The 25,971-nt window shown below is 34.3% G+C and overlaps 1 protein-coding gene across 5 annotated transcripts in view; it reads left to right on the plus strand.

Moving 5' to 3' along the window:
• USP34 (ubiquitin specific peptidase 34) overlaps positions 1-25,971 on the plus strand; it is a 231,082-nt gene that overhangs the window by 158,265 nt on the left and 46,846 nt on the right. For 4 of the 5 annotated variants that reach the window (XM_060026527.1, XM_060026530.1, XM_060026531.1 and 1 more), the window contains 15 exons: positions 1,626-1,666; positions 1,806-1,930; positions 3,051-3,203; positions 4,177-4,281; positions 6,475-6,530; positions 6,628-6,748; positions 14,452-14,635; positions 15,070-15,233; positions 18,303-18,368; positions 19,916-20,062; positions 20,152-20,208; positions 20,301-20,378; positions 20,754-20,848; positions 22,445-22,617; positions 25,271-25,424. In XM_060026527.1, the coding sequence (XP_059882510.1) occupies positions 1,626-1,666; positions 1,806-1,930; positions 3,051-3,203; positions 4,177-4,281; positions 6,475-6,530; positions 6,628-6,748; positions 14,452-14,635; positions 15,070-15,233; positions 18,303-18,368; positions 19,916-20,062; positions 20,152-20,208; positions 20,301-20,378; positions 20,754-20,848; positions 22,445-22,617; positions 25,271-25,424 (1,719 nt within the window). The remainder of the gene's footprint in view (positions 1-1,625; positions 1,667-1,805; positions 1,931-3,050; positions 3,204-4,176; positions 4,282-6,474; positions 6,531-6,627; positions 6,749-14,451; positions 14,636-15,069; positions 15,234-18,302; positions 18,369-19,915; positions 20,063-20,151; positions 20,209-20,300; positions 20,379-20,753; positions 20,849-22,444; positions 22,618-25,270; positions 25,425-25,971) is intronic. The other variant, XM_060026528.1, reaches the window with a different exon arrangement.

Consider the following 25,971-nt stretch of genomic DNA (forward strand, 5'->3'; position numbering starts at 1 on the left):
GTTCACCTCCTGCTGTGCGGCCCAGTTCCTAACAGGATGCGGACTGGTATGGGTCCGTGGACCGGGGGTTGGGGACCCCCGTTCTAACACACATTCTATATACCTCACTATCCCACACGCCACAATATATTGATTAACAAGGCAGTTCAGTGACTGCTTTGGTCTGCTTTTATTTCTTTAGAATTAAGAAATGTTCACTTGACTCTTAACCTCACACAACGAAAAATATGCGAGTTTGATACCAGCTGCTGCTGTTGAAGCTGGTTCACTGTGACAGTTATTTCTATTCTACCAGTTCCATTCTTAAAGATCTCATTACAGTCTTTGTAATGTGAGGGCCCCCTACCCCCCACCCCCAATCTTCGTGTTTTTTTGACTCCTGTTCCTGCACCATTGTCTTTTCATAAGCCTCCACCTTCAGTTTATATGGTCCTGGGAGGTTTGTATCAATTAAGATAGCTAAAATGAACTTTTTGCCTGTTATCAAAATCTTCTAATGCTACATATTTAAAAGGTAGATTGGGAGGTTGCTCTTGGTAAAGTTAAATATATTAAACCAATATGATAAAAGTTAAACATGAAATATGGCCAAATACTAGATTTATAAGTTTTAACTTTTTAGTACCTTTTACATTTTAAATCAATAATACGGATGAGTCTTGCTCTTTCAGATTTTCATAGGTGTTTTGTTAATTATAACAAAGTAGGTATCTAGAGATCAGTGCTTTTTTTTAAAAAACAGTTTATTTGTAAGATGAATACTAAATCCCTATATGCTGGTTTTATTAAAATGAAAGTTTTTAATGTTTAGTTTTCTTTAAATTGAGGTAATACATTTTCCATTGAAGTTACTACAAGTATCAAGGGGAAAAAATAGAGGTGAAGTAATATAGAATTAAATTAGTTATTTTTCTCTACTTTTCAATAATTTGCTTTTAACCATTCCTGATGAAAATTGACATTAACAATACAAAAGGAAGGGCATTTTATGTCATTGTATGGTTTTTTTTCTTTTTGTGAGTCGTATCTTTCTATTAGAGTAGAATATAATGTCGTTACAGATGCTATAACATTTAGAGCCAGAAAGAATATTTCATATGCCACAGATTAAGATTAAACTCACATTTCTAATAGTATGTGCTGACTGTTTTACTCAGCTAGCTCCTAGAATATATTTATGTCCTAACTTTTTTGTTTTATATTCATCTTATCTCCCCTGATAGGCTGTAAACTCCAGGAGGCCAAGGACTACTGCATAAGGGTGTTTTTTTTTTTAGGAGTCTGAAGTTTAGACTCTAAACCATTATAACCTTTCTCTTTGTAAGCCACGTCACTTTAGTAACCAAATCTTTAAGCACTTTTTGAGAGTTCACTTAAGTCAGTATGGCATTCACTCACATTTTGTTTATTAAATTGAAACACTCATTTAATGTTTGCTATAATAAGATTTTGCCAGTGATTCTTTAAATTAAAAATGAAGACCATAGGAAAATAAATTAGCAGCTTTCATAAAATCTAATCTTTTGGGGGGCAGGGAAAGTTAAAGGATATGTAGTAAGAAATTGAGTTATTTTTAGTTTGTTGCTGAATTTAATTACTGCTGGTGGTGTGTTTTTACTTTGCAGAGTTTTGAAAGCTCAGTCTGATCACAGGTCTAGACATGAAGGTAAGGGTTCCACAAAGTTAATTTTTAATAAAGATTTGGATGACTGGTTATATCTATATATAATATCTTTAATAATGAACATTTTGTTTTCATCATGCACAAGCCGTTATAGTAATTTTTTTTTCCAATTTTTCTGTAGTTTCACATTATTCAATGTGGCTCTTGGTGAGTTGGGCTCATTGCTGTTCTTTAGTGAAATCTAGCCTTGCTGACAGCGATCATTTACAAGACTGGCTAAAAAAATTGACTCTCCTTATTCCTGAGGTAAGCTAAAGATTGAAGATTAGTACTACTCTTCATATTTTTTCGTATTAGCATCGATGATAAAAAGAGCTAATGGAAACAAATGAACATGATTCCATAAATATATCCTGTTGCCTGGAAGGTACTTAATAATCCTTTAAGATCTAGAGTGTTTTGAGCTATGTACACTTAAGTGTGAACATTAAATATTTTGTAGCATTCATATTTGTCTTTTTCTGCAATATTTGTTAACAGAGTGATTCTTTTGTTTTGGGTTTTTTAATTGTTTTTTTTCCTGAGGGTTGAGAAGGATTTCAGCATTTATTTATTTATTTATTTATTTATTTATTTATTATTATTTTTGTAATTTACATTTTAGAGAAGTTTCTTTTACTTTTTCTATTTGAGTGTATCCTTAGATGCAAGAGAGACAATATATTTCCTTTTGATTTCAGTGTTGACACTGAAGTCAATATAATTTTCACCAATCGTATCTTGATGTTACTCACACCATATTCCTGAATGAAATAGTATAAACACACTAATACACTTAGCCACGATATTCATATCTTTTTTAGAGAACATTTTCTAATATTATTAGCTTTGTATTGAATGCATATGTATTCTTGTTCTGGCTCTGTCCCAGGTAACTGTTGTGACACTTGGACAAGATTCTAAAATCTGTAAAATGTTTTGGGTTAAGTACTTTCCAAGTTGCTTCTAGTTCTGAAAATACTGGGTTGGCCAACAAGTTTGTTCAGGTTTTTCCATAGCATCTTACAGAAAAACTCAGACGAACTTTTTGGCCAACCCAATATTTTTCCTGTTAATTAATCATGTAAATAAATTATTATAAATATCCTTTTCTCAATCCTTTTTGTATTTGTCTGTTCTTGTATTTACTTGGTTTGTTTTTATGACCATATTGGGAATTTCTGAAATGTTTTTACATATTACCGTATACTTTGGGGTACTTCATTTGATCATGTATTATTTAGATGCATGAGTATGTGATCAGGACATTGTGTTTTAAAACATGTTACTAAAGAAGCCATCTAACATGTTATTTCTGCCAACATATTAACCTTAAGATTAACTTTTTAATACTAACTCAGACTATCTTTGGAACTTTTTCATTTAGACTGCAGTCCGTCATGAATCTTGCAATGGTCTTTATAAGTTATCTCTGTCAGGGCTGGATGGAGGAGACTCAATCAATCGCTCTTTTCTGCTACTGGCTGCCTCAACATTGCTGAAATTTCTTCCAGATGCTCAAGCACTCAAACCTATTAGGGTAAGATTTTACTGTGTTCAGGAGCAATTTCTATTTCTGCCATTTCATTTGCCCCAAGTTTATCGTTGTATTGTCCTTGCAAGTAATTTTGAGTACCTGTTTACTATCTGTAGTTTTCACCAGGAGGATGGTAGTTATATGTAATAGTTCCTAAAGTGGCAGCATTGTGACATATTGTGTCCATGTTACACCTAGGGATAGATCCTGTGTCCTTGGGTTCAGCTGTGTGGGATCTCTCATGGATATTGTTTTGGAAATAACATTTGTCCTTACTAGGTTCTGAACCTTGTGTTAATAAGTTGAATGATAGAAACATCATAAATGTAGCTTTCTTCTTATTCAGTCACAGTTTTATTTTTATCTTTATGATACTCAGAATTTTCAGTTTTCTTCCTTGTTCCCATGTATACACTAACATTAGCCTTATAAAAGCCTTCTACCCCATAATAAATACAGGGCCCATTAGTAAGTAAATTTTACTAATCCCAGAAATATGATGCATTGTAGGATTTACGTTTTTCTTCTCCATATTTACCGTCTGTCATTGACTATGTAAGAAATGTAATGTGTTCTTTATTTTTCAGCTTTCAAAACTATAATAGACCGTTGTATGTGGGTAGATTTATATATACTCATTTTCTGTAGGTTTCTTTTGTTTCCACATTTTCATTGAATTTTTAGTTGGCACTACATTATTTAGTATTATACATTATTCATATCTTTTCCAAGTAGGTTATAAGGAATTTCAGAGTACTGTTTTTTTGAAAGTTCTCTTATTATTCACTTAAATACATAGTTGTTCTAATTTTACAGACACTAGGAGTATTCTCTCCATTTTGGGGGTTAAATTTTGAAAACTGTTTAGTTTGTAGGGATTTAATTTTTTTTTATAAAGCTTGTAGTTTTTAAAATGTATTATAATTTTATTTTCCCCTTTTAAACTATTTTCACAAGTTTAAATTTTTTTTAATAGATAGATGATTATGAAGAAGAACCAATGTTAAAACCTGGATGTAAAGAATATTTTTGGTTGTTGTGCAAATTAGTTGACAACATACATATAAAGGATGCTAGTCAGGTATGTTCAGAAAGTTATACATTAACTTGTTAATAGAGATGTATTATGCACTTGTATGTTCATGCATTTATAGGTCGTTATCATTAAGGACATTTTTATCAATCTGTAATGAGTTGAAAATGTCATAATTTTTCTACTCTATTCGTACCTTTTTGTTCTGCTCTAATTTCTTCTTTTTACTCTGACTTTAGTTGAAATGTCTTCATTTGGTACTTACAAGTAGTTTCCTGTGTCTTGTAAGATTTGTGGATATGAAATCTTATTCGGAATGTGAAATTTAGACTTTAAATATACAGCTTTCTGTAGTAGCAAGTGGATTCTGAGAATGTAAAATAAAGTTGCAATTCAAATAGAAATTACTTTAAGCTAAAGAAACACTGTCAGTTTGCTGATCTACTAATTTTCTTATATGAGACTAAAATGATACTTCTATCCAAAGAAATACTTAAAACAAGTTTATTTCAAAGACATACTTGCCACATAAAAACTTTTATTTTTTCTTTTTATAAATTTAGTAAGCTAAAATACATCTAATTGATCTCAGAAGAATGAGAAATGCTTGAAAAAGATACATTTAAATATTTAGGAAACCTTTTCTGTCAATTTTTTTTTCATGTATTTCCATCAAAGTCCAGTATATACACTTTATATTTTAAGAATCCTATCGTGTTTGAACGTCCTACTTTTAAGGAACAGTTTACATCTGAATTCTTATTTTACTTTTCATTTAAGAAATAATTATAAAAATTAATATTGAGCATGTTTTAATTTTTTCTTCCAGTTTTATTGAGTTATAATTGGCATACAGCACTGTGTAAGTTTAAGGTATATAGCATAATGACTTGACTTACACATATCATGAAATGATTACCACAATAAGTATAGTGAACATCATCTCATATTGATATAAAATTAAAGAAACGGAAAAAAATATTTTTTCCTCGTGATGGGTACTTTACTCTCTCAACAACTTTTTTTTTTTAATTAATTTATTTATTAATTTATGTTTTGGTTGCGTTGGGTCTTCGTTGCTGCACATGAGCTTTCTCTGGTTGTGGCGAGCTGGGGCTACTCTTTGTTGTGGTGTGCGGGCTTCTCATTGTGGTGGCTTCTCTTGTTGCGGAGCACAGGCTCTAGGCTCCCGGGCTTCAGTAGTTGTGGCTTGCGGGCTCTAGAGCACAGGCTCAGTAGTTGTGGCACACAGGCTTAGTTGCTCCACAGCATGTGAGATCTTCCCGGACCAGGGCGGGAACCCATGTCCCCTGCATTGACAGGTGGATTCTTAACCACTGTTCCACCAGGGAAGTCCTCAGTAACTTACAGCAGTGTTAATTACATTTATCATGTTGTGCATTACCTCCTTAGTACGTATGTATCTTATATCTTTTGACTACCAATTCCAGTCCTCCCTCCCCCCCGAACATGTCTTAATGTATTTGACTTTATCCATAAAATGTTGATTCCAGATAGACATTGATTTTTTTTTAAACCTATGGTTGCCTATTTAAAGTATGAATCTAATATTCTTGCTTGCTAGTCAAAGTAATTTTCCTACTTAGTGATCTGAATTTCTTTGAGAATCTTTTTTTTTTTTTTTTGGCCACACCATGTGGCTTGTAGGATGTTAGTTCCCCCACCAGGGATTGAGCCTGCACCCTTGGCGGTGAAAGCATGGAATCCTAACCACCACTTGGACAGCCAGGAAATTCCCTGGAATCCTCTTAAATTAAGTTCTGTTTTATGAAATCTGTTTTAATTTTGTTGCTCAGTTATAATGAGAATTAAAGCTCTCTGAAATGAACTGTGCATTTAAGTTTATTTCTAAAAGTAGTATTAGAAACAAAACTTGGTGAATTGTATGGTTTGTTAATTACATCTCAGTAAAATTGTTAAAGAAAAAATAAGTCAAACCTAGTGTCTTCTCGTTAAATTACCGTGACTCATAATTTATTACCAATATTTCATTGATTCTTTTTTGAAGGACTATCAGTGATGTGTTTATAAGTATAATTTTATTGACATCATGTATAAGTAAAGAATAGTTATATATTATTTATAATTTAATTGGCATGTTAATGAATTCGGAGAACCAAATTCTTGTTACTTAAAAGGAAAGGATTTTTTGTTTTAATAGTATCTGAAATAGTGAACATAAAAATCTGTTTGAATTTTGTATTTTCTCTTTGTATTAAGACAACACTCCTCGACCTGGATGCTTTGGCACGACATTTAGCTGACTGTATTCGAAGGTAAAATTTGATGTGAAATTGACAGTTATATTGTTGAGAAAAGATAAAGAACGTAATTTTATGAACTGTCTTGTTTTGCTTGTATTCTTTTTTGTAGCAGGGAGATCCTTGATCATCAGGATGGTAATATAGAAGATGATGGGCTTACAGGACTCCTAAGGCTTGCAACAAGTGTTATTAAACACAAACCACCCTTTAAATTTTCAAGGGAAGGACAGGTTGGTAGTAAGACATCCAAGTATTTATATGAAATAAGATTGAACTTTTTTATATTGTTTCCTTGTATGTGGATATGTTATATTTCCTTAAACATGCAAAAATGAAGTTTACCAGAACTTTATTACTGGCAGGAACAGTGAACTTTGAATAAGATGAATCCTAGAAATATGAATCTTAGTCTTGTTTTTAGAATGCAGAACAAGTTTTAATTACTATGACTGTATATAGAGAGACAGTCTCTGCTTAATTGTAGATTTTTATAGAATTGAATATTTTGAATTAGTAACTTAACACAATGGAATTAATAAGTAGTCATTTTAGAGTACTTACTGGTTTCATTTCTTAAAGACCCATTTGATATAAAATCTATAATTGACTATTTTATAACACCTAATAACTCTATACCAACAAATGTCTAATTTCTCTTTAGATTACATTATTTACTGTCATTGGCACTTTTGTCATTGCCTTCATTAAGGGAAGTTAGTTACGGTTTGGAGGATTGTTTTCTTGAGGTTACTGATTGTGTTAGGAAACACAGGAATAATGAAAAGAATGGAAGATTGTCCCCATGAGGATAGGCTCAGGGATTCTTAAGATAAACTTAAGATGACAGTCTTATCTGTCTTAAATCTGTGCTACTACCCTTATTTCACAAAGCCCTGTTTTGTGGGTTTTCTCCTGGATCTTTTAAAATTTTTCTATTACACTCACTGGGAATAACTTGATTTATTTATAGTCTTGCTGGTTGAAGTCTTACATTATATAAACCAATATGTAACTTTTATTCCAAAATATAAATGTATTAATTGATATTTCTGATAACATATCATTGTAAAGCAAAAGTCATTTTAAAGAAAGAAAAAAATTTTTAGGTACTGCTGACAAAAATATTCCTATATATTTTAATTTCATATGATATTTTGGTAATGGCCTTCCAGGAATTTCTATGGCTATATTAAATACATAGGTATATAATTTATATTATGTAAATACTATTCTGTGATTTGTGTTCTTCATTTAAAATGAATCCATCAAAAAAGAGAAAATACATTAAAAAGTTGAATACATAAAGAGAGAAATAATTTAATCTTTATTGACATTTATGTTGTTGGTAGCTGTAAAAAAAAAAAACTGCAGGGAACATCTTTGTATACCTGTTCCATTGTATACTCATATAAATTCTTAAGAGTAAATTTGATTCATTTTAACCAGAATACATCAATTTACAAAAGGCTCTATCAGTTTATACTCCCAGCCACACTGTGTAAGAATGCCACTTTCTCAGACATCCCCACATTCCTTACATGATAAGTCTTTGCCACTTTCACTATTTTAGTTTTATTTCCTTGGTTATTGTTGAAGATGAGTGTCTTTTCATTTATGTATCGTCCACTTGTATTAACTTGCAATTTTCTGTTCATAATCTGCATGTATTCTTTTGTCATTTTTCTTACTTATTTTTGAAAGTTCTTTATTTTGAAAATATCAACTCTTTTCCTGTCACATATGTGCAGGAAATATTTCCAAAAGTTTTGTCTTCATTATTCGTATTTTTTTAAGACCACCTGTTTTTTTCCTTCTCTCTTTTGTTTATTGATTTATACAATTAATATCTTAGGCAAAATTTTTGAGCTCTTATGAGGTAGATACTGTCATTAGACGCCATTTTGACAGATGATGAAACTAAGGTATAGACAGGTTAAACAACTTGCTTCACTGAGGACACTCAAGACTCTTTACTTGACCAAGCTTCTAACCACTAAGCAATACTGTCTGCAGGTGTTAAAACCTTAAATACACTGTTCTGTAATATGCTTTTTTCACCTACCTTATAGATTCTCCATATCAGTATATATAGAGTTAATTCATTCTTCGTAACAACTGCATAATATTCTTTTTCTGGAAAGATGTGATATATCTAACTAGCTTCCTAATGTTGAGCATTACCTTACACTACTATAAGTGATGTTGCAGGGAAAATGTTTATACATCCATCATTTAGGAAATCTATAGGAAAAAATTCTAGAAGTAGAAGCTGGTTTACGAGGTATGTACCTTTGTGATTTTGGTCAGAATAACCATGAAGCTCTCTGTGGAGACTGAACTGATTTATGGTCCCACCTACAATGTCTGTGAGCCAAGTGCCAATTTTCCCACATTCCTACCAACCCAGTGTATTATCAAATTTAATTTCTGCTAGTCTGATAAGTGGAAACCATTCTCTTAGTTTTATTTTTCATTTTTTTGTAAGTATGAGTAAGGTTGAGCTTCTTTTCATGTGTTTGAAAGCCATTTATTTGTATTATCTTTTCTCTGACCTGCTCAAATCCTGTCCTTATTTTCCTTTCATGTATATACATGGTCCTTTTCTTGATAATTTGTAGAATTTTTGTATGGAGGAAATTGGCATATGTACTTGGATTTATTTCTGGACTTTCTTTTTCACTCTACAGATCTATTCATTCACCAATACCATATCCTAACTAAGTAGATTCACAGTTTTTAGTTAATATCTTGTAGAGATGGTCCATCTTCATTATTACTCCTTTTCAGAATTGTCCCGGTTGTTTATTTTTCCACACAAACTTTAGAATCAGTGTGTCTCATTCTTTCAAAAATTAAAATTCGGATACTTTTTAAATTGGGGTTGTGTTAAATTTATGGATTGATATAGAAAAATTGAAATTATATTAAATTGCCTATACAAGGACAGGATTTGTCTTCTTATTTATAGAAGACCAGTGTTGTGTTTTTCAATTTAATGTTTTCATTTAGAATTTGAATTTTAGGAATTTTTAAATAAGGTTGTTCCTAGGGATTTTCTTTGTTAGGTATCATAAATGCACTCTTTTATTTTGTTTTCTGATGAGTTGTTTATGTGGAGTAAGGATTTTTGTGTGTGAATTTGTTGCAGGCCACCTTAAGTTCACTTACTGTTTGTAGAATTTTTTTCTCAGTTGTCTTTGTGTTTGTCTTCAGTATTGTCTTTGATTTTTCATTTGTTTTTAGTTTATTGTCTTCGAGTAGTTTTTTTACTCCTTCATTTTTAAGTCTTAACTCTCTCTGTTCTTTCACCTAATTTTGTCTAGAACCTCCAGAACAGTGTTAAATAATAGTTGTTTTTATTGTTTATTGTTTACTAATAGTTGTTTATTGAGAAGGTTTTAATGTTTGTGTAGTCAAAACTTTAGTTTCCCATTGTGTTTTTGGTGAGATCAGAAACCTTTAGAAGCTTTTTTGCAGGAGAGGTATGTGGTCTGAATTAACATTTTCAAAGCTTTACTCTTGTTCTAGGGGGAGATCTAGACTACAGGTAGAGAACTAGGAGGGCAAGTGTTAGGGTTAGGGGCCCAGTTAAGAAGTTTTGCAGAGGGATGATGATGAAAAGTGGTTGGACTTAGGATATTTATTGAAGATAGAGTTCACAAGACTTAAATTTTGAGAAGATTGTGAGGTGGGAGAGAGAGAAACTAATCAAGAATGACTTCTCAATTTTAAGCCTGAGAAACTAAGTGAATGATAATGCCATTTACTAAGAAAGGGAAAATTTAGGATAGATAAGATTGGGGGGGATGGGGTATCAAAATCAGTAGTTCTATTTTGGACGTGTTAAATTTGAAATGTCAATTTGGTATCCAAGTGCAGGTGCTTAAGGTGGTTGGTGTTGGTGTATTATTAAGAAGTCGTCCTTATCGCCAAGATACTAAACATACCTGTGCTACTGTAATATTTTACTTTATTAATTTTTAAAAATGTCATCTAGAATTTATCGAGGAGTAACTGTTTTCCATAAAGAGACTTATAGTAAATATTTTAGGCTTGCCAGGCCACATATGGTCTCCCTCACCACCACCATCACCACCGCTACTGCTGCTTCCTCTCCTTCCTTGCCTCTGCTTCCTCTTTCCTCTTCTTCCTCCCTTCTACTCCCTCTTCCCTTCTTCTAATTCCCCTTTAAGAGTATAAACCCCACTCTTATTTCTACTACCTTGTATAGTACCTAGCAAATATATGTTGAACAAATGGATGATTAAGACTCAGTCCTGATTCTTAAGAACTGACAATCTAATGGTTCATTTGTTCAGCAGGTAATTATTGAGAAGTCTGCCTTATGCAAAATTCGTATGTACCTTCACAAATAATATCATGACTGCTCATGATATTTGTAATTCATGGTAAAAAATAAGAGCCATTAAAGGGATGTGATCAGAGGTATGGAAGATCAGATAGTATTGATGGGATTAGGAAAGGCTTTGAGGAAGATAAAGCTTTTGTAACCAGGATAAAGTCCTTAAGTAGAAAAGTAAGGGAAACATTTAAGTCACAGAAAACAGTATGAATGAAAAATCAGTCCTAGGAAACCACTGAGTATGTGCAGGTTATTGAATGATAAGTTCAGTTTGGCTTGAGCTTGAGGAAATATAGAGGAGGTAATTTGGGGAAACTAGGTGGCCATCTGTTGTGGTCACAGGAGGTTTTGTTTGTTTTGTTTTTTTTTTTGCGGTACGGGCCTCTCACTGTTGTGGCCTCTCCCGTTGCGGAGTACAGGCTCCGGACACACAGGCTCAGCGGCCATGGCTCACGGGCCTAGTCACTCCGCGGCATGTGGGATCTTCCCGGACCGGGGCACAAACCCGTGTCCCCTGCATCGGCAGGTGGACTCTCAACCACTGCGCCACCAAGGAAGCCCCAGGAGGTTATTTTTATATGTACAATAAAATAAAAGCATTATTTTTATAATTTAAAAGGGGGGCCTTTCAAGTTTTTGATCAAATAATGTCAGAAATATGCTTTAACAGAATAAATCTAGTAATAGATTGAGAGGCAGCATACTTTTTCAAACTTTTTTTGAAGTGGTCTTCAAACATTTATTGCTCACATATTCTTTAAAGAATTTTGGAAAACCTAGGTGTCCTGTCAACAGATTTTTTAATTTTAAGAAGTTTCTAGATTTTTTTCAAGTTTAAGTATTTTTTTAAATTGAAGTTGATATAGAATATATAAGTTACAGGTGAACATCATAGTGATTCACAATTTTTAAAAGTTATACTCCATTTAGAAAAGAAGAGAAAAGGAAAAAAAAACATTAAAATTTATTTGCTTTGGTTGAGAACAATGAGTCCAGAAAGATCTTTAAAATATAGCACTTACAGAAAAAAATAAATACATAAAAGTTATACTCCATTTATAGTTATTATAAAATATTGGCTACAATTCCTGCATTGTACAGTTTATCCTAGCTTCCAGAGTATTGTTGAAATTGATAAAAATAGTTATTTCCTGTGACTACATGATGTTGTCTTAAATTTCTTCCATATTTAATTATCATTACATTACATGTATTTGGACATGGGCAATCAAAGCAATGTAAATAGACTTTGAATTTTGCCAAGTAAGTATGAAACATTAAAAATGAAATTTTATTGAAATTATGCATTAACAAGAAGGGTATGTGGCTTTTAAAATTAATTCATATAGTTGTAGATGGATATTCCTTATTAAGCTAGAATGACCATGTACTCACTCTTCCTACTTTATATTTCTATAGATAGAAGTTGTGAGAAACCTTGTTTCACATTGTTTTACAGTGAGAAACCACAGTGAGAAACCGTGTTTACATACTGTTTACAGTAGGAATGTTCTGTTTTAACAGCGTTATTTAACTCTTTGAATTTCTTCTGAATTACATGTCAAAGATCACACTCTATCATCAGAAATTATTTTTAATATTCTCTCAGGTATCAGTTTGAGGTTCTTCTTTCTGTGAAGTATACTAAAATGGCTGTACCATTATTTATCAAATGGATATGTTAATATATATGTTACTCTTTCACTTAAGGACACCTGCTTTCCTGGTAAACTCAGAGTGAGGAAAATAAAAATATTGTTCATTTCAGCAAGCTTTTACCAATCCTAATGTTTCAATAAAATATTTTTATCACAGGCTTTAAATATGTTTTGTCAATACTTTGGAGCTATGGTTATTTAGCTCATTCAGTTTTCTAGATCTAAACTGATTAGCAAAGATAGTTCATTGTTAAACTAGTTATTTGCTAATTCTGTTCCTGTTTGAGTGAATGACTTTATTTTCCAGTTCATGTAAATACGTTACTCTGTGTCTCCAAGACAGTCATCTCACCTCTGAATTATAGAATAGACAAGACATAATCTTACTGTCAGTCTGTCAACTATATAAAATAAGCCTCTATTCACCTTCAGTATTTCTTAGCCAAACGTACCTTTCTTTGCCAAGTCAGGAACTATGCACTGTACTTTCTTTGACAGTAGTGAGATGGAGAAGGTGAGGTCATTAATGGGAAAATATTCTGAATTGTCCTTCATTTGGTACCTGTGTTAGAGGTTCCCTAGACCACTCCCAGATTCACTGATTCACTGGAAGGACTCAAAGACTCAGCGTGTAATTGTATCCATGACAAAGTTTTATTACAGCAAAATAATAGAAAATGAAATCAGCAAAAGAAAAAGCATGGGGCGAAGTGTGGTGAAATGAGGTACGCCCTTCTGAGAGTCCCCTCTCAGTGGGGTTGCATAGGACGTGCTTAATTCCCCCAGCAATGAGTGTGACATGTGTGAGGTGTTGTCTACCAGGATGCTCTCTTCAGCCTAGGAGTCCAGGGATTTTATCAGGGGGTGGGTCATGTAGGCACATAGTACCTGCATAACTGACCACAGTCAATGAAATTCCAGACTCCCAGATAGAAAGCAGGTATTCTGCATAAACGAAATACAGATTGGTACAGTGAGCCACTTTTATCACTTACGGAAAGTTTTATAACAGAGGAGGGAACTGTTGACCATTCAGGTGTTCAGGTGACAGCCAGGAGCCAACTTTACAATGTAGCCTTTCTAAGGATAGCAGAGTCTCGGTCTTAACAATATTACCTCTTTTCTATACAGTACCCCAGGAGGTTCTATACCCCAGAACAATGTACCTTTGTACTACTTGCGATTGAGATGGGTGAGGGAGATAACTTTCTTTGGAATAGTAGCAAAGGACCAATTAAAGAACAAGTGGGAAATGTGGCCCTTTCTCAGGCAGATTAAATTTAGGGAAAAGTATATCTCGAATGGTAAAGCTTTGCATCTCAGTTTGAACTTCACTGGTATTGAAGTTAAGAGCTTGGTGTTTTAAATCCTTAGTATAACACCTGCCAAATCTGACTCCAGGCAAGATGCTTAACCTGTTTTGTTTGTTTGTTTTGTTTTGAGGCCTTTGAATAGTATCTTGGCACTTCTAAGTGCTCATTATGGGTACATTGCTGCTTTGGCTGCTACTGCTATTTTAATTATTAGAGTGAAGTAAGGAGAAACTTAAGTAAATGCAGAGGCATTCAAGATAGGGAGTAATGAGTCCTGAACTAACACGCTTGGTCACTGAATGGAGTGGAAAATAATAGCATTGTAGATGTGCCTCTAAGAATGAGCTATAAGGTATCAAGAGGGAGAGAAGAGTGAAGGTGAAGCTCCTCCTCCCATTCCATTTTCCCTAAGAGAAATGAACATTGGGAATACTTTCAGATGATGGTATATGATGCTCCTTTAAGTTTTTAAACAGTCTTTTAATAAATTGTAGATTTTCATATAGTCCATTTTATTCTGTGTAACTTATTAATTTTATTTGGAATATAGTTAATTTCCAAGTTTAGATAATATACTTGGTCTTTCTTTTTTTTTCCAGGAATTTTTAAGAGATATCTTCAATCTCCTGTTTTTGTTGCCTAGTCTAAAAGATAGACAACAGCCAAAGTGCAAATCACATTCTTCGAGAGCTGCTGCTTATGATTTGTTAGTGGAGATGGTAAAGGGATCTGTCGAAAACTACAGATTAATACATAACTGGGTTATGGCACAACACATGCAGTGTGAGCATTCTTCTTTTCCTTTAACCTTTCTAAATTTCGTTTGTAGAAATGAGATTTTGTAGGGCATGATTTAAAGAAAGAATTCCCCATTCATACATTTTAACATCATAAACTGTTGTTGCTAGGACATACTGAAGTTAAAAAGTAAACATTAGTTTTTGGGAAAAAAACAGTTGTGATGGACTTTTTAGAGATATGTGAAATACTTTGGCATTTTGGGGTTAAATAATTTAGTGCCAAGTAAAGACAAGTTTTGGCAGTCCTTTGAATATTTAGGAATAAATTAGTTTTACTATGTGTTCTTACCAATTTTTAAAATTACCATGTTTTATGTATATGAACTAAATAAGTAATAGATGTAGTGGCTGTTAATGAAAGCAGAATATATTATGTTTAATTGTTTGGGGGGCATCCTTTCCTCCCTCTTTTTTCAGCAGCTCATGCACCTTATAAATGGGACTACTGGCCTCATGAAGATGTCCGTGCTGAGTGTAGATTTGTTGGCCTGACTAACCTTGGAGCTACTTGTTACTTGGCTTCTACTATTCAGCAACTTTACATGATACCCGAGGCAAGACAGGCTGTCTTCACTGCTAAGGTACAGTTTTCCTTACTTTAAAAATTAAAACTATAGGGACTTCCCTGGTGGTGCAGTGGTTAAGAATCCGCCTGCCAATGCAGGGGACACGGGTTCAATCCCTGGTCCAGGAAGATCCCACATGCCGCGGAGCAACTAAGCCTGTGCACCGCAACTTTTGAGTGTGTGCTCTGGAGCCCGTGAGCCACAACTACTGAGCCCGCACGCCACAACTACTGAAGCCCAAGTGCTCTAGGGCCTGCATGCCGCAACTACTGAGCCCGCACGCTGCAGCTACTAAAGCCTGCGTGCCTAGAGCCCATGCTCCTCAACAAGAGAAGCCACCGCACTGAGAAGCCTGCACACTGCAATGAAGAGTAGTCCCCACTCACTGCAACTAGAGAAAGCACGCATGCAGCAGTGAAGACCCAACACAGCCAAAAAAAAAAAAAAAAAAAATTAAAACTACAAAACAAAATTTTAAAAATTCGTTGATAAATCTTGATTCAATTTAGTAAAATATTGTTTGAGAAAATAATTTGAGTTAAAATTGACAAACTTTGGGCTTCCCTGGTGGTGCAGTGGTTAAGAATCCACCTGCCATTGCAAGGGACACGGGTTCGAGCCCTGGTCTGGGAAGATCCTACATGCCGCAGAGCGACTAAGCCCTTGTGCCACAAATACTGAGCCTGCGCTCTAGGGCCCGTTTGCTACAACTACTGAAGCTCACACGCCTAGAGCCCATGCTCCGCCACAGGAGAAGTCGCTGCAGTTAGAAGCCTGCGGACCAAAACAAAGAGTAGCTCCCACTCGCTGCAACTAGAGAAAGCTCACGCACAGCAGCAAAGACCCAATGCAGTTAAAAATGAATTAAATTAAATTAAAAAATTTTTTTGACGAAATTTGATACTACTAGCTAACATGTATATTTTAATTATTTTTACATTTCAATTGATTACTCCAAACACTGTAGTATAATTTCTTTATTTATCAAAGGAAAACACAGTTGTAGAATATACACACTCAGTGTATCAAATGAACACGATATTTTCAGTAAAAATAAATGCAAATTTTAATTATATAGAAAATAAGCAAAGCCTAAAACAAAGTAGGAAATTAGTACCAGAATCACTGAACTTATGTATCCTAAAGTAAATTTGTGGCCTAGTATATTTGAGTAGGCTTTGCTTATGTTATTTTTGTTAACTTGTGCATTGTAGTTTTCATTTTTTGTTTACCATGGGCTATTTTTTAGTTTGCCTTCTGCACTGCTTTTACAATTTTTTGGCAGCCTTTTTTTTTTTAAATAAATTTATTTTATTTATTTATTTTTGGCTGCATTGGGTCTTCGTTGCTGCATGCAGGCTTTCTCTAGTTGCAGTGAGCCGGGGCTACTCTTCGTTGCGGTGCGTGGGCTTCTCATTGCGGTGGCTTCTCTTGTTGCAGAGCACAGGCTGTAGGTGCACGGGCTTCAGTAGTTGTGGCTCGCGGGCTCTAGAGCACAGGCTCAGTAGTTGTGGCACACAGACTTAGTTGCTCGGCGGCATATGGGATCTTCCCAGACCAGGGCTCGAACCCGTGTCCCCTGCATTGGCAGGCGGATTCTTAACCACTGTGCCACCAGGGAAGCCCTGGCAGACTTTCTTTATCCTTGCACTTGGGTTTTTATTTTCTTCCATCATGTCATCTGGATGTCCTTGCATTTTTCCCCCCTTACAAAGTATTGCAATTCTTTATTTATCTTCAGTGAATCCTTACTACGTTTAAGTTATGCTTCAGGGTCTCTAAAGCATACTCAGTATACTCAAGTGGGTTCGTTTTTTGGTTTTAGTTAAATTGATATTTTTAAGTTGATCATCTAACTGACTATTAGAAATAGTTGAATAATTGATTTCATTTAGCATGTGGAAATTTTTGTGACTAAATTTGGTTGCCCCCATCTGTATAATTTTATAGAACCACTTATCAAAGAAGCATGTATTCATTGATTTTCTTGTTTAGGTGGTGACTTGACCACAATTTGTAGTTTCTCTTCCTTATATTTAATGATAATCTTTTAGCCATTAGCACTGTCAGGAATTAGTGTGTAGCAACAGAAAAAACAATCAGATGTGCTAACTGTGAATGAGTCTCAGAAATGGTATTTTTGGTTAAAAACTAAATTTAGACTTGTCTCTACATAAGGAATTCTTACAGAATAGAATTATTTTCTTTTCTGATTTTTCACAGAGAGATTAAAGAAAACTACATGTATTTTACTTGTGGTAGAATATACACAATGTAAAATTTATCCTATTAACCATGTATAAGTGTACAGTTCTGCGGTATTAAGTATACTCAGATTGCACCCATCACCACCATCAATCTCCAGAATTTTTTCACCTCCTCCAGGTGAAACTGTACCCATTAGATACTTTACTCCCCATTCTCCCTTCACCCATACCCTTTGCAGCCATTATTCTACTTCCTGTGTCTATGAATTTGACTACTCTAGGTACCTCATATAAGTGGAATGATACAATATTAGCCCCTTTGTGACTGGCTTATTTCACTTAGCATAATGTCTTCAAGATTCATCCACTTCTTCAAAATTTGAATCTCAATTAATGTCCTTGAATATTTAGAGGACTTTAAAAGATCTTGGCCAGTAGTACCCTGCAGTGTTAAGGATCTGCTGCTCTAGAAAAAAATAAAGATATGACTAGATGAGGGTGCGATGTCATTTGTTAATATAATATACTCTTTAATGTGTGGATTTATTTGTGGAAAAGGTGTTTTCTGTTCTTGCAAAATCGCCAACTTGTAAATGCTTCTGTTCAGCATTGAACCAAAAAGTGCTGATCTGGAAAGCAGTTTTAAGATCTCTTTATTCAGTTTCCTTACATAATTGTGATAGCCATATCTGTATAATGAACAAAGTACTCCAATTTTTAAAATGCTAAAATTGTTGACGAAAAAATACTGTGCTTTTCCTCCATATGGCTAAAAGAATGAAAACAGTGTTAAGCACATTGTAATACTTTCTTTTCTAGAATGTCTAATTTACCATCATCAGTATGTCTTAATGGAAAGTTTTTTCTTAATTTACAGTATTCCGAAGATATGAAGCACAAGACCACTCTCCTGGAGCTTCAAAAAATGTTTACATATTTAATGGTATGTTTGAGAATTGGGTATGGAAAACTAATTAGATATACCCATTGACCAAAGGTGAAAACGTTAATTGGAGTTCATTTGTATTGGCCTGTCCTGACCATATACTCTTACTTTTCCAATTGACTTTGTCAGTTGCTGATGCTCTTTGTCATAGTGCATTTTAACTGTCATATTTCAGTCATCTACATTTTGTTAATTTATCCTTTGAAGAATTTCTTGTATCTGATCCATTTTTCATCAGAAGGTCACACCTCCCCCCTTAGTCTTAGGGTTTTCCAACTGATTTTTCTTTGTCCTTCTTAATTTCCACCCCCAAAACTATAAAAGTAATTAATCTTTAAAAAATAGCAAATCTTAATATTATTACTCCCCTAGTTAAAACTCTTTATTATGAAAAGAATTGTATTCAGGTTCAGTCAAGATGGCACACATCCCCTGTGATTCTGCCCCTTCCCTTCAACCTCCTTTCTTGTCCCTCCCCACATCCAGCCTCACCCTGTAGTAACTGTAAGCCTTTTGAAGCCCATCACCCTTTTGCTTCATCACTTGTGCAGTTATTTATGCTGCTTCTACTGCCTGTGGCACTCTTCCAATAGTACTCTTCTCCATTTTCTTCCATTTATCATCCTTCAGGAATCAACTTGGTTTTTTTGAGAAAGGCTGTCCTCTAAGAGACCAAAAATTCCACAGAGTATCTCCATGTCACCATAATTCTGTTGTACCAGCACTTGTATTGAAAGTTACTTATCTCACCTATTAGAATTTGGAGGACAAAGATCTTACCATATTTATTCAAACCATGTATTTCAGCTTGTGAGACTTAATAAATGAGATTTTTTTTTTTTTTTTGCGTACGCGGGCCTCTCACTGTTGTGGCCTCTCCCGTTGCGGAGCACAGGCTCCGGATGCGCAGGCTCAGCGGCCATGGCTCACGGGCCCAGCCGCTCCGCGGCATGTGGGACCTTCCCGGACCAGGGCATGAACCCGTGTCCCCTGCATCGGCAGGCGGACTCTCAACCACTGCGCCACCAGGGAAGCCCATAAATGAGATTTTTAACAAAATAAAAAGGTTTGTCAGTTATCCCTTGATTCCACTTATAATCTCCTTTTAACAGAGTTGGAACATGGTATTTGAACTGGCAAAGCACTTTTACTGCTATTTTAAACTACTACTAAACCAAGGTTCAGTTGATAGGAGAACTTATGCACCCTGCAAAGGCTTTGTATTTTATGCTTCACAATACAAACCTCCATGCTTTGAATCCCAAATTTCTTCCTAGAAATTCCTAGGCTTAAAAAATAAAAATTTCTTAACTTACGGTCATTTAAGCATCTTCTGGCACCGAGACTATTAAACTGAAAAGGCAATGAGAATCAAACAGAAATGAAATAGAAGAGAGCATTTTCATAATTTCTTTGTAGATTTACTACCTGTTTCTTTGTTGTTCATTCAATAACCTTGTGATAATTTTTATTTTTATTTGAGATCTAGATTTATTTGATTGTTTTATAATCCTCCTCCTCACCACCTGCCTTTTCTTTCACAGGAGAGTGAATGCAAAGCATATAATCCTAGACCCTTTTGTAAAACATACACCATGGATAAGCAGCCTCTGAACACTGGGGAGCAGAAAGATATGACTGAGTTTTTTACTGATCTGATTACTAAAATTGAAGAAATGTCTCCAGAACTGGTTAGTACCAGAACACTCAAGTTTCTTGGAAATTTTTACAGATTTGCTTAATTTTAAATTACTGACTTCCGTTTGTATTTTTTTTAAAGAAAAATACTGTCAAAAGTTTGTTTGGAGGTGTAATTACAAACAATGTTGTATCCTTGGTAAGTATTCTCCCTGTTCTTTGCTTTTTGGAAATCTTAATGTATACTTTAGCTTATTATAATTTACCAATTTTTGGCTATTGATTGACTAGGATTGTGAACATGTTAGTCAGACAGCTGAAGAGTTTTACACCGTGAGGTGCCAGGTGGCTGATATGAAGAACATTTATGTGAGTAATGTTGTATATATTTTTAATTTTTTTTCTTCTTTTAACTATTTGTGTATAGCAGGCTTATGTTTGTTACCTTAGGAGAAAATTAACTTTCACATTTTCACCTATTTTCTTCTTGTGATGCTACTCAAATAAAAATTAAAGGTAGATCACAAAGCTGATTTTTCCCAATCAAAATTTAAATACTTGAGTTTTTTTTAAATGTAGTAAGATTCAGAGCACCTTGTCAATATTTTTACTAAATTTAAGCGTTTGCTTTTTTAAAAAAATGTTTTCCTCTGTGCATTCTGCCCAAATTGTAATTAATGCTTTTTGTATTTTTGCATGCTGTAAACAATAATGTGAAACTCTTAAGTGTGGTTTTATACACAGGAATCTCTTGATGAAGTTACTATTAAAGATACTTTAGAAGGTGACAACATGTATACTTGTTCTCATTGCGGGAAGAAAGTACGAGCTGAAAAAAGGTATGCTTTTTGAAACGTAATTTTCGTCATTTTGATAAATCATCAAATAGAAGTAAAACACAAACTTAGGATAAATTAATGTTAAACTTTTATGAAAATTATGTGATTAAGGTTATGGTCAGCTGCTTGGAACTCATTCTTATGCAGCAATTTTTCATTCAGTTATGCAAGTAAACTTTCAGGCACTCTTAAATCTTTTCAGATTTTTTTTTTCCTTTTTATTAAGCAATACTTACCAAGGTCTATATGATTGCTTAGCTCTCTGCCGTGCACTCAGTGGGGCATGATAAAGAGTCTACTCATGAACTGAAGACCTCTGAATCTGTAAAGTGAGAGATGTTTTTTCTTAAGAGCCAACCATAAGATGCTTGGTTTAGGACAGAGTAGTTGGTTGGGTAAAGATGTTTCAGTCCTACCGATGAACATTGAAATTAGATTGAAAGAGCATCTTATGTAGTTCGTTACTAGGAACTACAAAGGCAGAGAAGTAGTCTGGTTAGATTCAGGTCATCTCTTCAGATCTGTTTATATCTTAATGCATGGTTTCACTGCCCTCCGCAAGTCCTTTAGTGATTCTTAGCTGTCAGGGTAAAGTTCATACTCTAACATTATACACAAGGCCCTTCATATCTTGACTTCTTTATACTTCGTAACCTCATCATTTACCAGTCTCCCAAATAAACAATAATGATGAATTTTTAGACTTCTTATTCCATCTGCTTGTGACATCTTTCCCCTACCTTCCTCAACTCCCTAAATTTCCTATTTAAAAGAGAAACTAAGCTCTTGCTTTAAACAAATTTTGTTATAAATCCTATATACACTGAAGAATTATTCCCTGAAATTCATATTTTTCATAAATCCAAGTTTTTAAGTATATTTTGTTTAAACTGAAAAAAAGTTTTTTTAAACCTGAACTAGCAGTAAGTCATACCATATGATTTAGGTAATCAATTAGGTAATGTTATTATTGTGGCTGTAATATGAGGCAACACTCGTTGAACGCTGTTTGCCAGGCAGCATTCTAAAAGTATGAGGCAACACTCGTTGAACGCTGTTTGCCAGGCAGCATTCTAAAAGCATTCTAAAAGTAGGCACTTTAACTTCCATTTACAAATCAGGAATTAAGCTCTGAGAGGTTAAGTAACTTTTTTAGAGTCATGTATCTAGTAAATGATACAGTTAGGCTTTGCAATTCTGCTGTACAAAAATAAATGCTTATTTAAGGTGGAAAAGAAAACTCTGAACCAAAAACCTCCTTGCCTTTGAAATATGATGTGACTCCTTTTTATGCTTCCGTAGCACCTTTCATAGCTTCATCATGGCATATACCATAGTCCCCTGTAGGTTTTTCATTTGTTTTCCTCTCTAGACACAGGAAAGTCCTTTCAGAATGGAAAAAGTCATGTAAGAGGGGGATAGATAGATAGATAGATAGGTTGATTGATTGATAGATTTAATAAGAGCATGATTTAGAGTACTATTTATTATTTACTCTGAATTGAATATTGAAATAAGTGTAGTGTAAATGTAATTGATAATAGCTAGAGTACTTCTGAAAGATAATTTTTAACAAATCTTGTTCTTGTCTTTCAGAGCATGTTTTAAGAAATTGCCTCGGATTCTGAGTTTCAATACTATGAGGTATACATTTAATATGGTCACAATGATGAAAGAGAAAGTGAACACACATTTTTCCTTCCCATTACGTTTGGATATGACACCCTATACAGAAGATTTTCTTATGCGAAAGAGTGACAGGAAAGAAGGTAATGGAAAATCTTTCTCTTGCCTATGTTTATTGTAAGTCTTCATGACAAGATAGTCATATTTATAAAGTTGTAATCAACTACACATTTAACAAAATCAAACTGAATCTTATAAAGGAGAATATTTTTAAAGACAACATGGCATATTCAGTCAGTTGGCCCGTAAACGTTTTGTATCTACTAGGAGTGTGTTCTAGGCACCTTTCCAAGTGAATGAGATAAACATGGTTCCTGCCCTTGAAGAACTTAAGTCTATTGGGCATGGCATATATTAAACAAGGAATTATAAACATGAAGTGTTGTCAAATAGTGAATGTATCACAGATTGAGGGGAATCAGGGAGGGCTTTCAGGAGAAGGTGACATTTAAGCAGAGCCTGAGTAAGAGCTAGAGTGAGAGGAGTGGAGAAACTCTAGTGGGGGGCAGGGGGCTGATTAGGGGGTTGATGAGATAGGCAAAAGGGTGGCAGCCAGATTAGTTTTTTTGTAAGCCATGTTAATAATTTTGATTTTTATTTCAATGTGAAACCATTGGAAAATTTTAAGCAGGGAACTGAGATAACCAGGTGGGATCTTGGAAAAGGTTATTCTGACTATAACAATAGAAATGGATTAGAGGATGATAAAAGGAGTGTGGGGAGGCTGTTATGGTAAACCACAGTAATAGTAGCACAGATGAGAAAGCATACCAACCAGTAGGGTTGGAGAGAAGCACATGGCGATAGAGTTAGTAGAACTTGATGATTGAATGAATAAATGAATCAAACAAAGTTATTGAACATCTATCCACTATTTAATTTGCTATTATAGTAATAGGAATATAGTGACAACAAAGAACAAGGTCTCTGCCCCTATGAAGCTTACAGTTTAGTCAGTCTACTACTAGAGGAAGGAGAAGTCAAGAAAGGTTTCTGGCTTGATCAGTTAGGTGAATAGTGGGATCAGTATTTCAGGATCTCAAGAAGGAGGGAGTGTGGTCAGAGTATTGAATACTAAATAAAGAAAAGGAACAGTTCCAGTGAGACCATGAGGGAAAATTATCTAACATGTTGAAGATCTCTGGTTATCAGACCAATTTAATTTGGGTGTTGCAGTAGGAAGGTGGATTGCAGCGAATTTAAAATGGCACTTGGTTGGTAAGTAGTTACCTCCAAATTGCTATTATTACGTCCATAAGACCAGTGATTTTTGAACATCTGTGTGTATGTCTCAAGGACCATGATGAGGAATGGAAATAGGTGAGAGGAGAGAAGAAAGCAGAATAGGGCCAGCTCATACCTTTTCCATTCTTCTTTAGCCAAGAGAAGTTCCATTTTACATAAGAGTCCTGGCAATGTTTTGTTTGTATAGAAAGTTATGCTGATGTAAATTTTTAAGATTTGAAGAGCCACCGTATTATAAGTTATAAGAAAGAGAACCATATTTTAATCTTTATACTGCATTGCCGGGCACTTAATGAGCATCCAGTAAATGTTTTACTCTCACTAAATGGGAGCTGAGAAGTATAAACAATGAGTGTGGGCTACTCTTTCAAGAGAGGAACATATCTTTCTTTGAAGAGAGAGGATGGTGACTGTGGCTGTGAAGTGATACAGGGTTAAGGGAGGGAACTTTAAAGTTAGAATTGCAGTATGTTTAGAAGTTACAGGAAATGAGGTAGAAGAGGTAAGTTTGAAAATAGAGACAAAGTTAAGAAGTTGGCATTGTATATATACATCCTACTTTTTAGAACATTTTCAAACCATTTGTAAAATTATAGCAAGACTGCATAGTAACTGCCTCACTGTGTTTTTCATAATGTCTCCATGTGTGGAAATACCAAAAATCTATGCCAAGATAAAGGAATTTATTAAGCCACAAGTGATGCATTCAGAGTCAGATTCTAGTACATCCAAACTCCTCAGTCACTGCTCTGACACTCTCAGCCATTTCCTCCTCTTCACCTAATTGTTGCTTCAGTTTTCAGGTTAGACTGTGCACTCAGGTTAACCAAATCTGCTCTCACTTATTTGCTTCTGATTATACCTTTCCTTTTGTGATGATGGAAATACAGATCGTAAATCATACATCTTCTGGAGTTTTTTCTTAATATCTCTTGTAATAACTTTTCAAATTGAAATCTCTGTGGGTGGGAAGTATATGTTTTGTTTATTTTGTTTCTGTCTACATAAAGCTCCTAATACATAGTGTTTTCTATTAACTGGGAAAACAGTTGGAAGCATGCTGCCAGTACAATGCTCCATTTTCCTTAGCATGAGACTAACAGGCATAAATATGTTAATACTTTTCAGATCTTGCGTTTGCCTGCTCCTAATAAAGGTAATACAAAATGCTTCATTCAGATTTATCTATTTCAAAAGGAAGAGCCAGATTAAGCAAAAAGAATATATTTTACATTTACATATTACATGGAGATTGTCCCTAGTTACGCACTGACACATGGTTGTTTTTCCAGTGATTTGTGTAAATGTTCCTTAAAATTGTAGGCTATGAATGGTGAATGACTAGCATATAGGATTGTTTTGTACCTATTTGAATATATAAAGTATCTGTGCCTATTTCTGTGCATAAAGTTTAGTATATAAAGTGATTCTAAGATGTCACTGTGTGCAGTTTTCAAAATTATTGCCATTATTTTATGTAAATCATTCCAGGTTTTAAGGAAGTCAGTGATCATTCAAAAGACACAGAGAGCTATGAGTATGACTTGATAGGAGTGACTGTTCACACAGGAACAGCAGATGGTGGACACTATTACAGCTTCATTAGAGATATAGTCAATCCACATGCTTATAAAAACAATAAATGGTGAGTTTTAAATATTTTATTCTTGGGATTTAAAAAAATCTTTCTTCTTCTGTTTTTAAAATATAAGCTTATGATAGTTTTCTTCTTGAGATACGTTTTCGGATTTTAGTTTTCTAAAAACTTTATAGTTGGGAAAGGGGGCACATAAAATGTTTAAATGAAAGCTTTCAAAAGACAATATGAATCCATCCTTAAACTTTATACATCTCCAGACTCTTTTGAGAATTTGATAAATTCTCGCCTAAGAAAAATGAATACACTCAAAGTTTGGCACACAACTTTAGATTCACAGACAATATTGCACCTTCCAAATCTTACCTACCTGTGTTCACTTATTCCAGAACTGTTAACTGAATGCCTTTTATAGGGTGGCCACAGAGTCCTTATGTATTCCAGTTAGAAAATAACCTGCATACTCAATTTTCTTCACCTTACCTTTCCCTTCTGACACACATTCTTTTTATCATCTTTCATCAAGTTAATGGCTGGAAGTCATTCAATCAGTCCTTAATAGCTGGTTTTTGGTCCTTGGATGTTGTTGAATAAA

This window comes from Delphinus delphis, chromosome 12 (assembly GCF_949987515.2).
Source record: "Delphinus delphis chromosome 12, mDelDel1.2, whole genome shotgun sequence".
NCBI classification, from domain to species: Eukaryota; Metazoa; Chordata; class Mammalia; order Artiodactyla; family Delphinidae; genus Delphinus; species Delphinus delphis.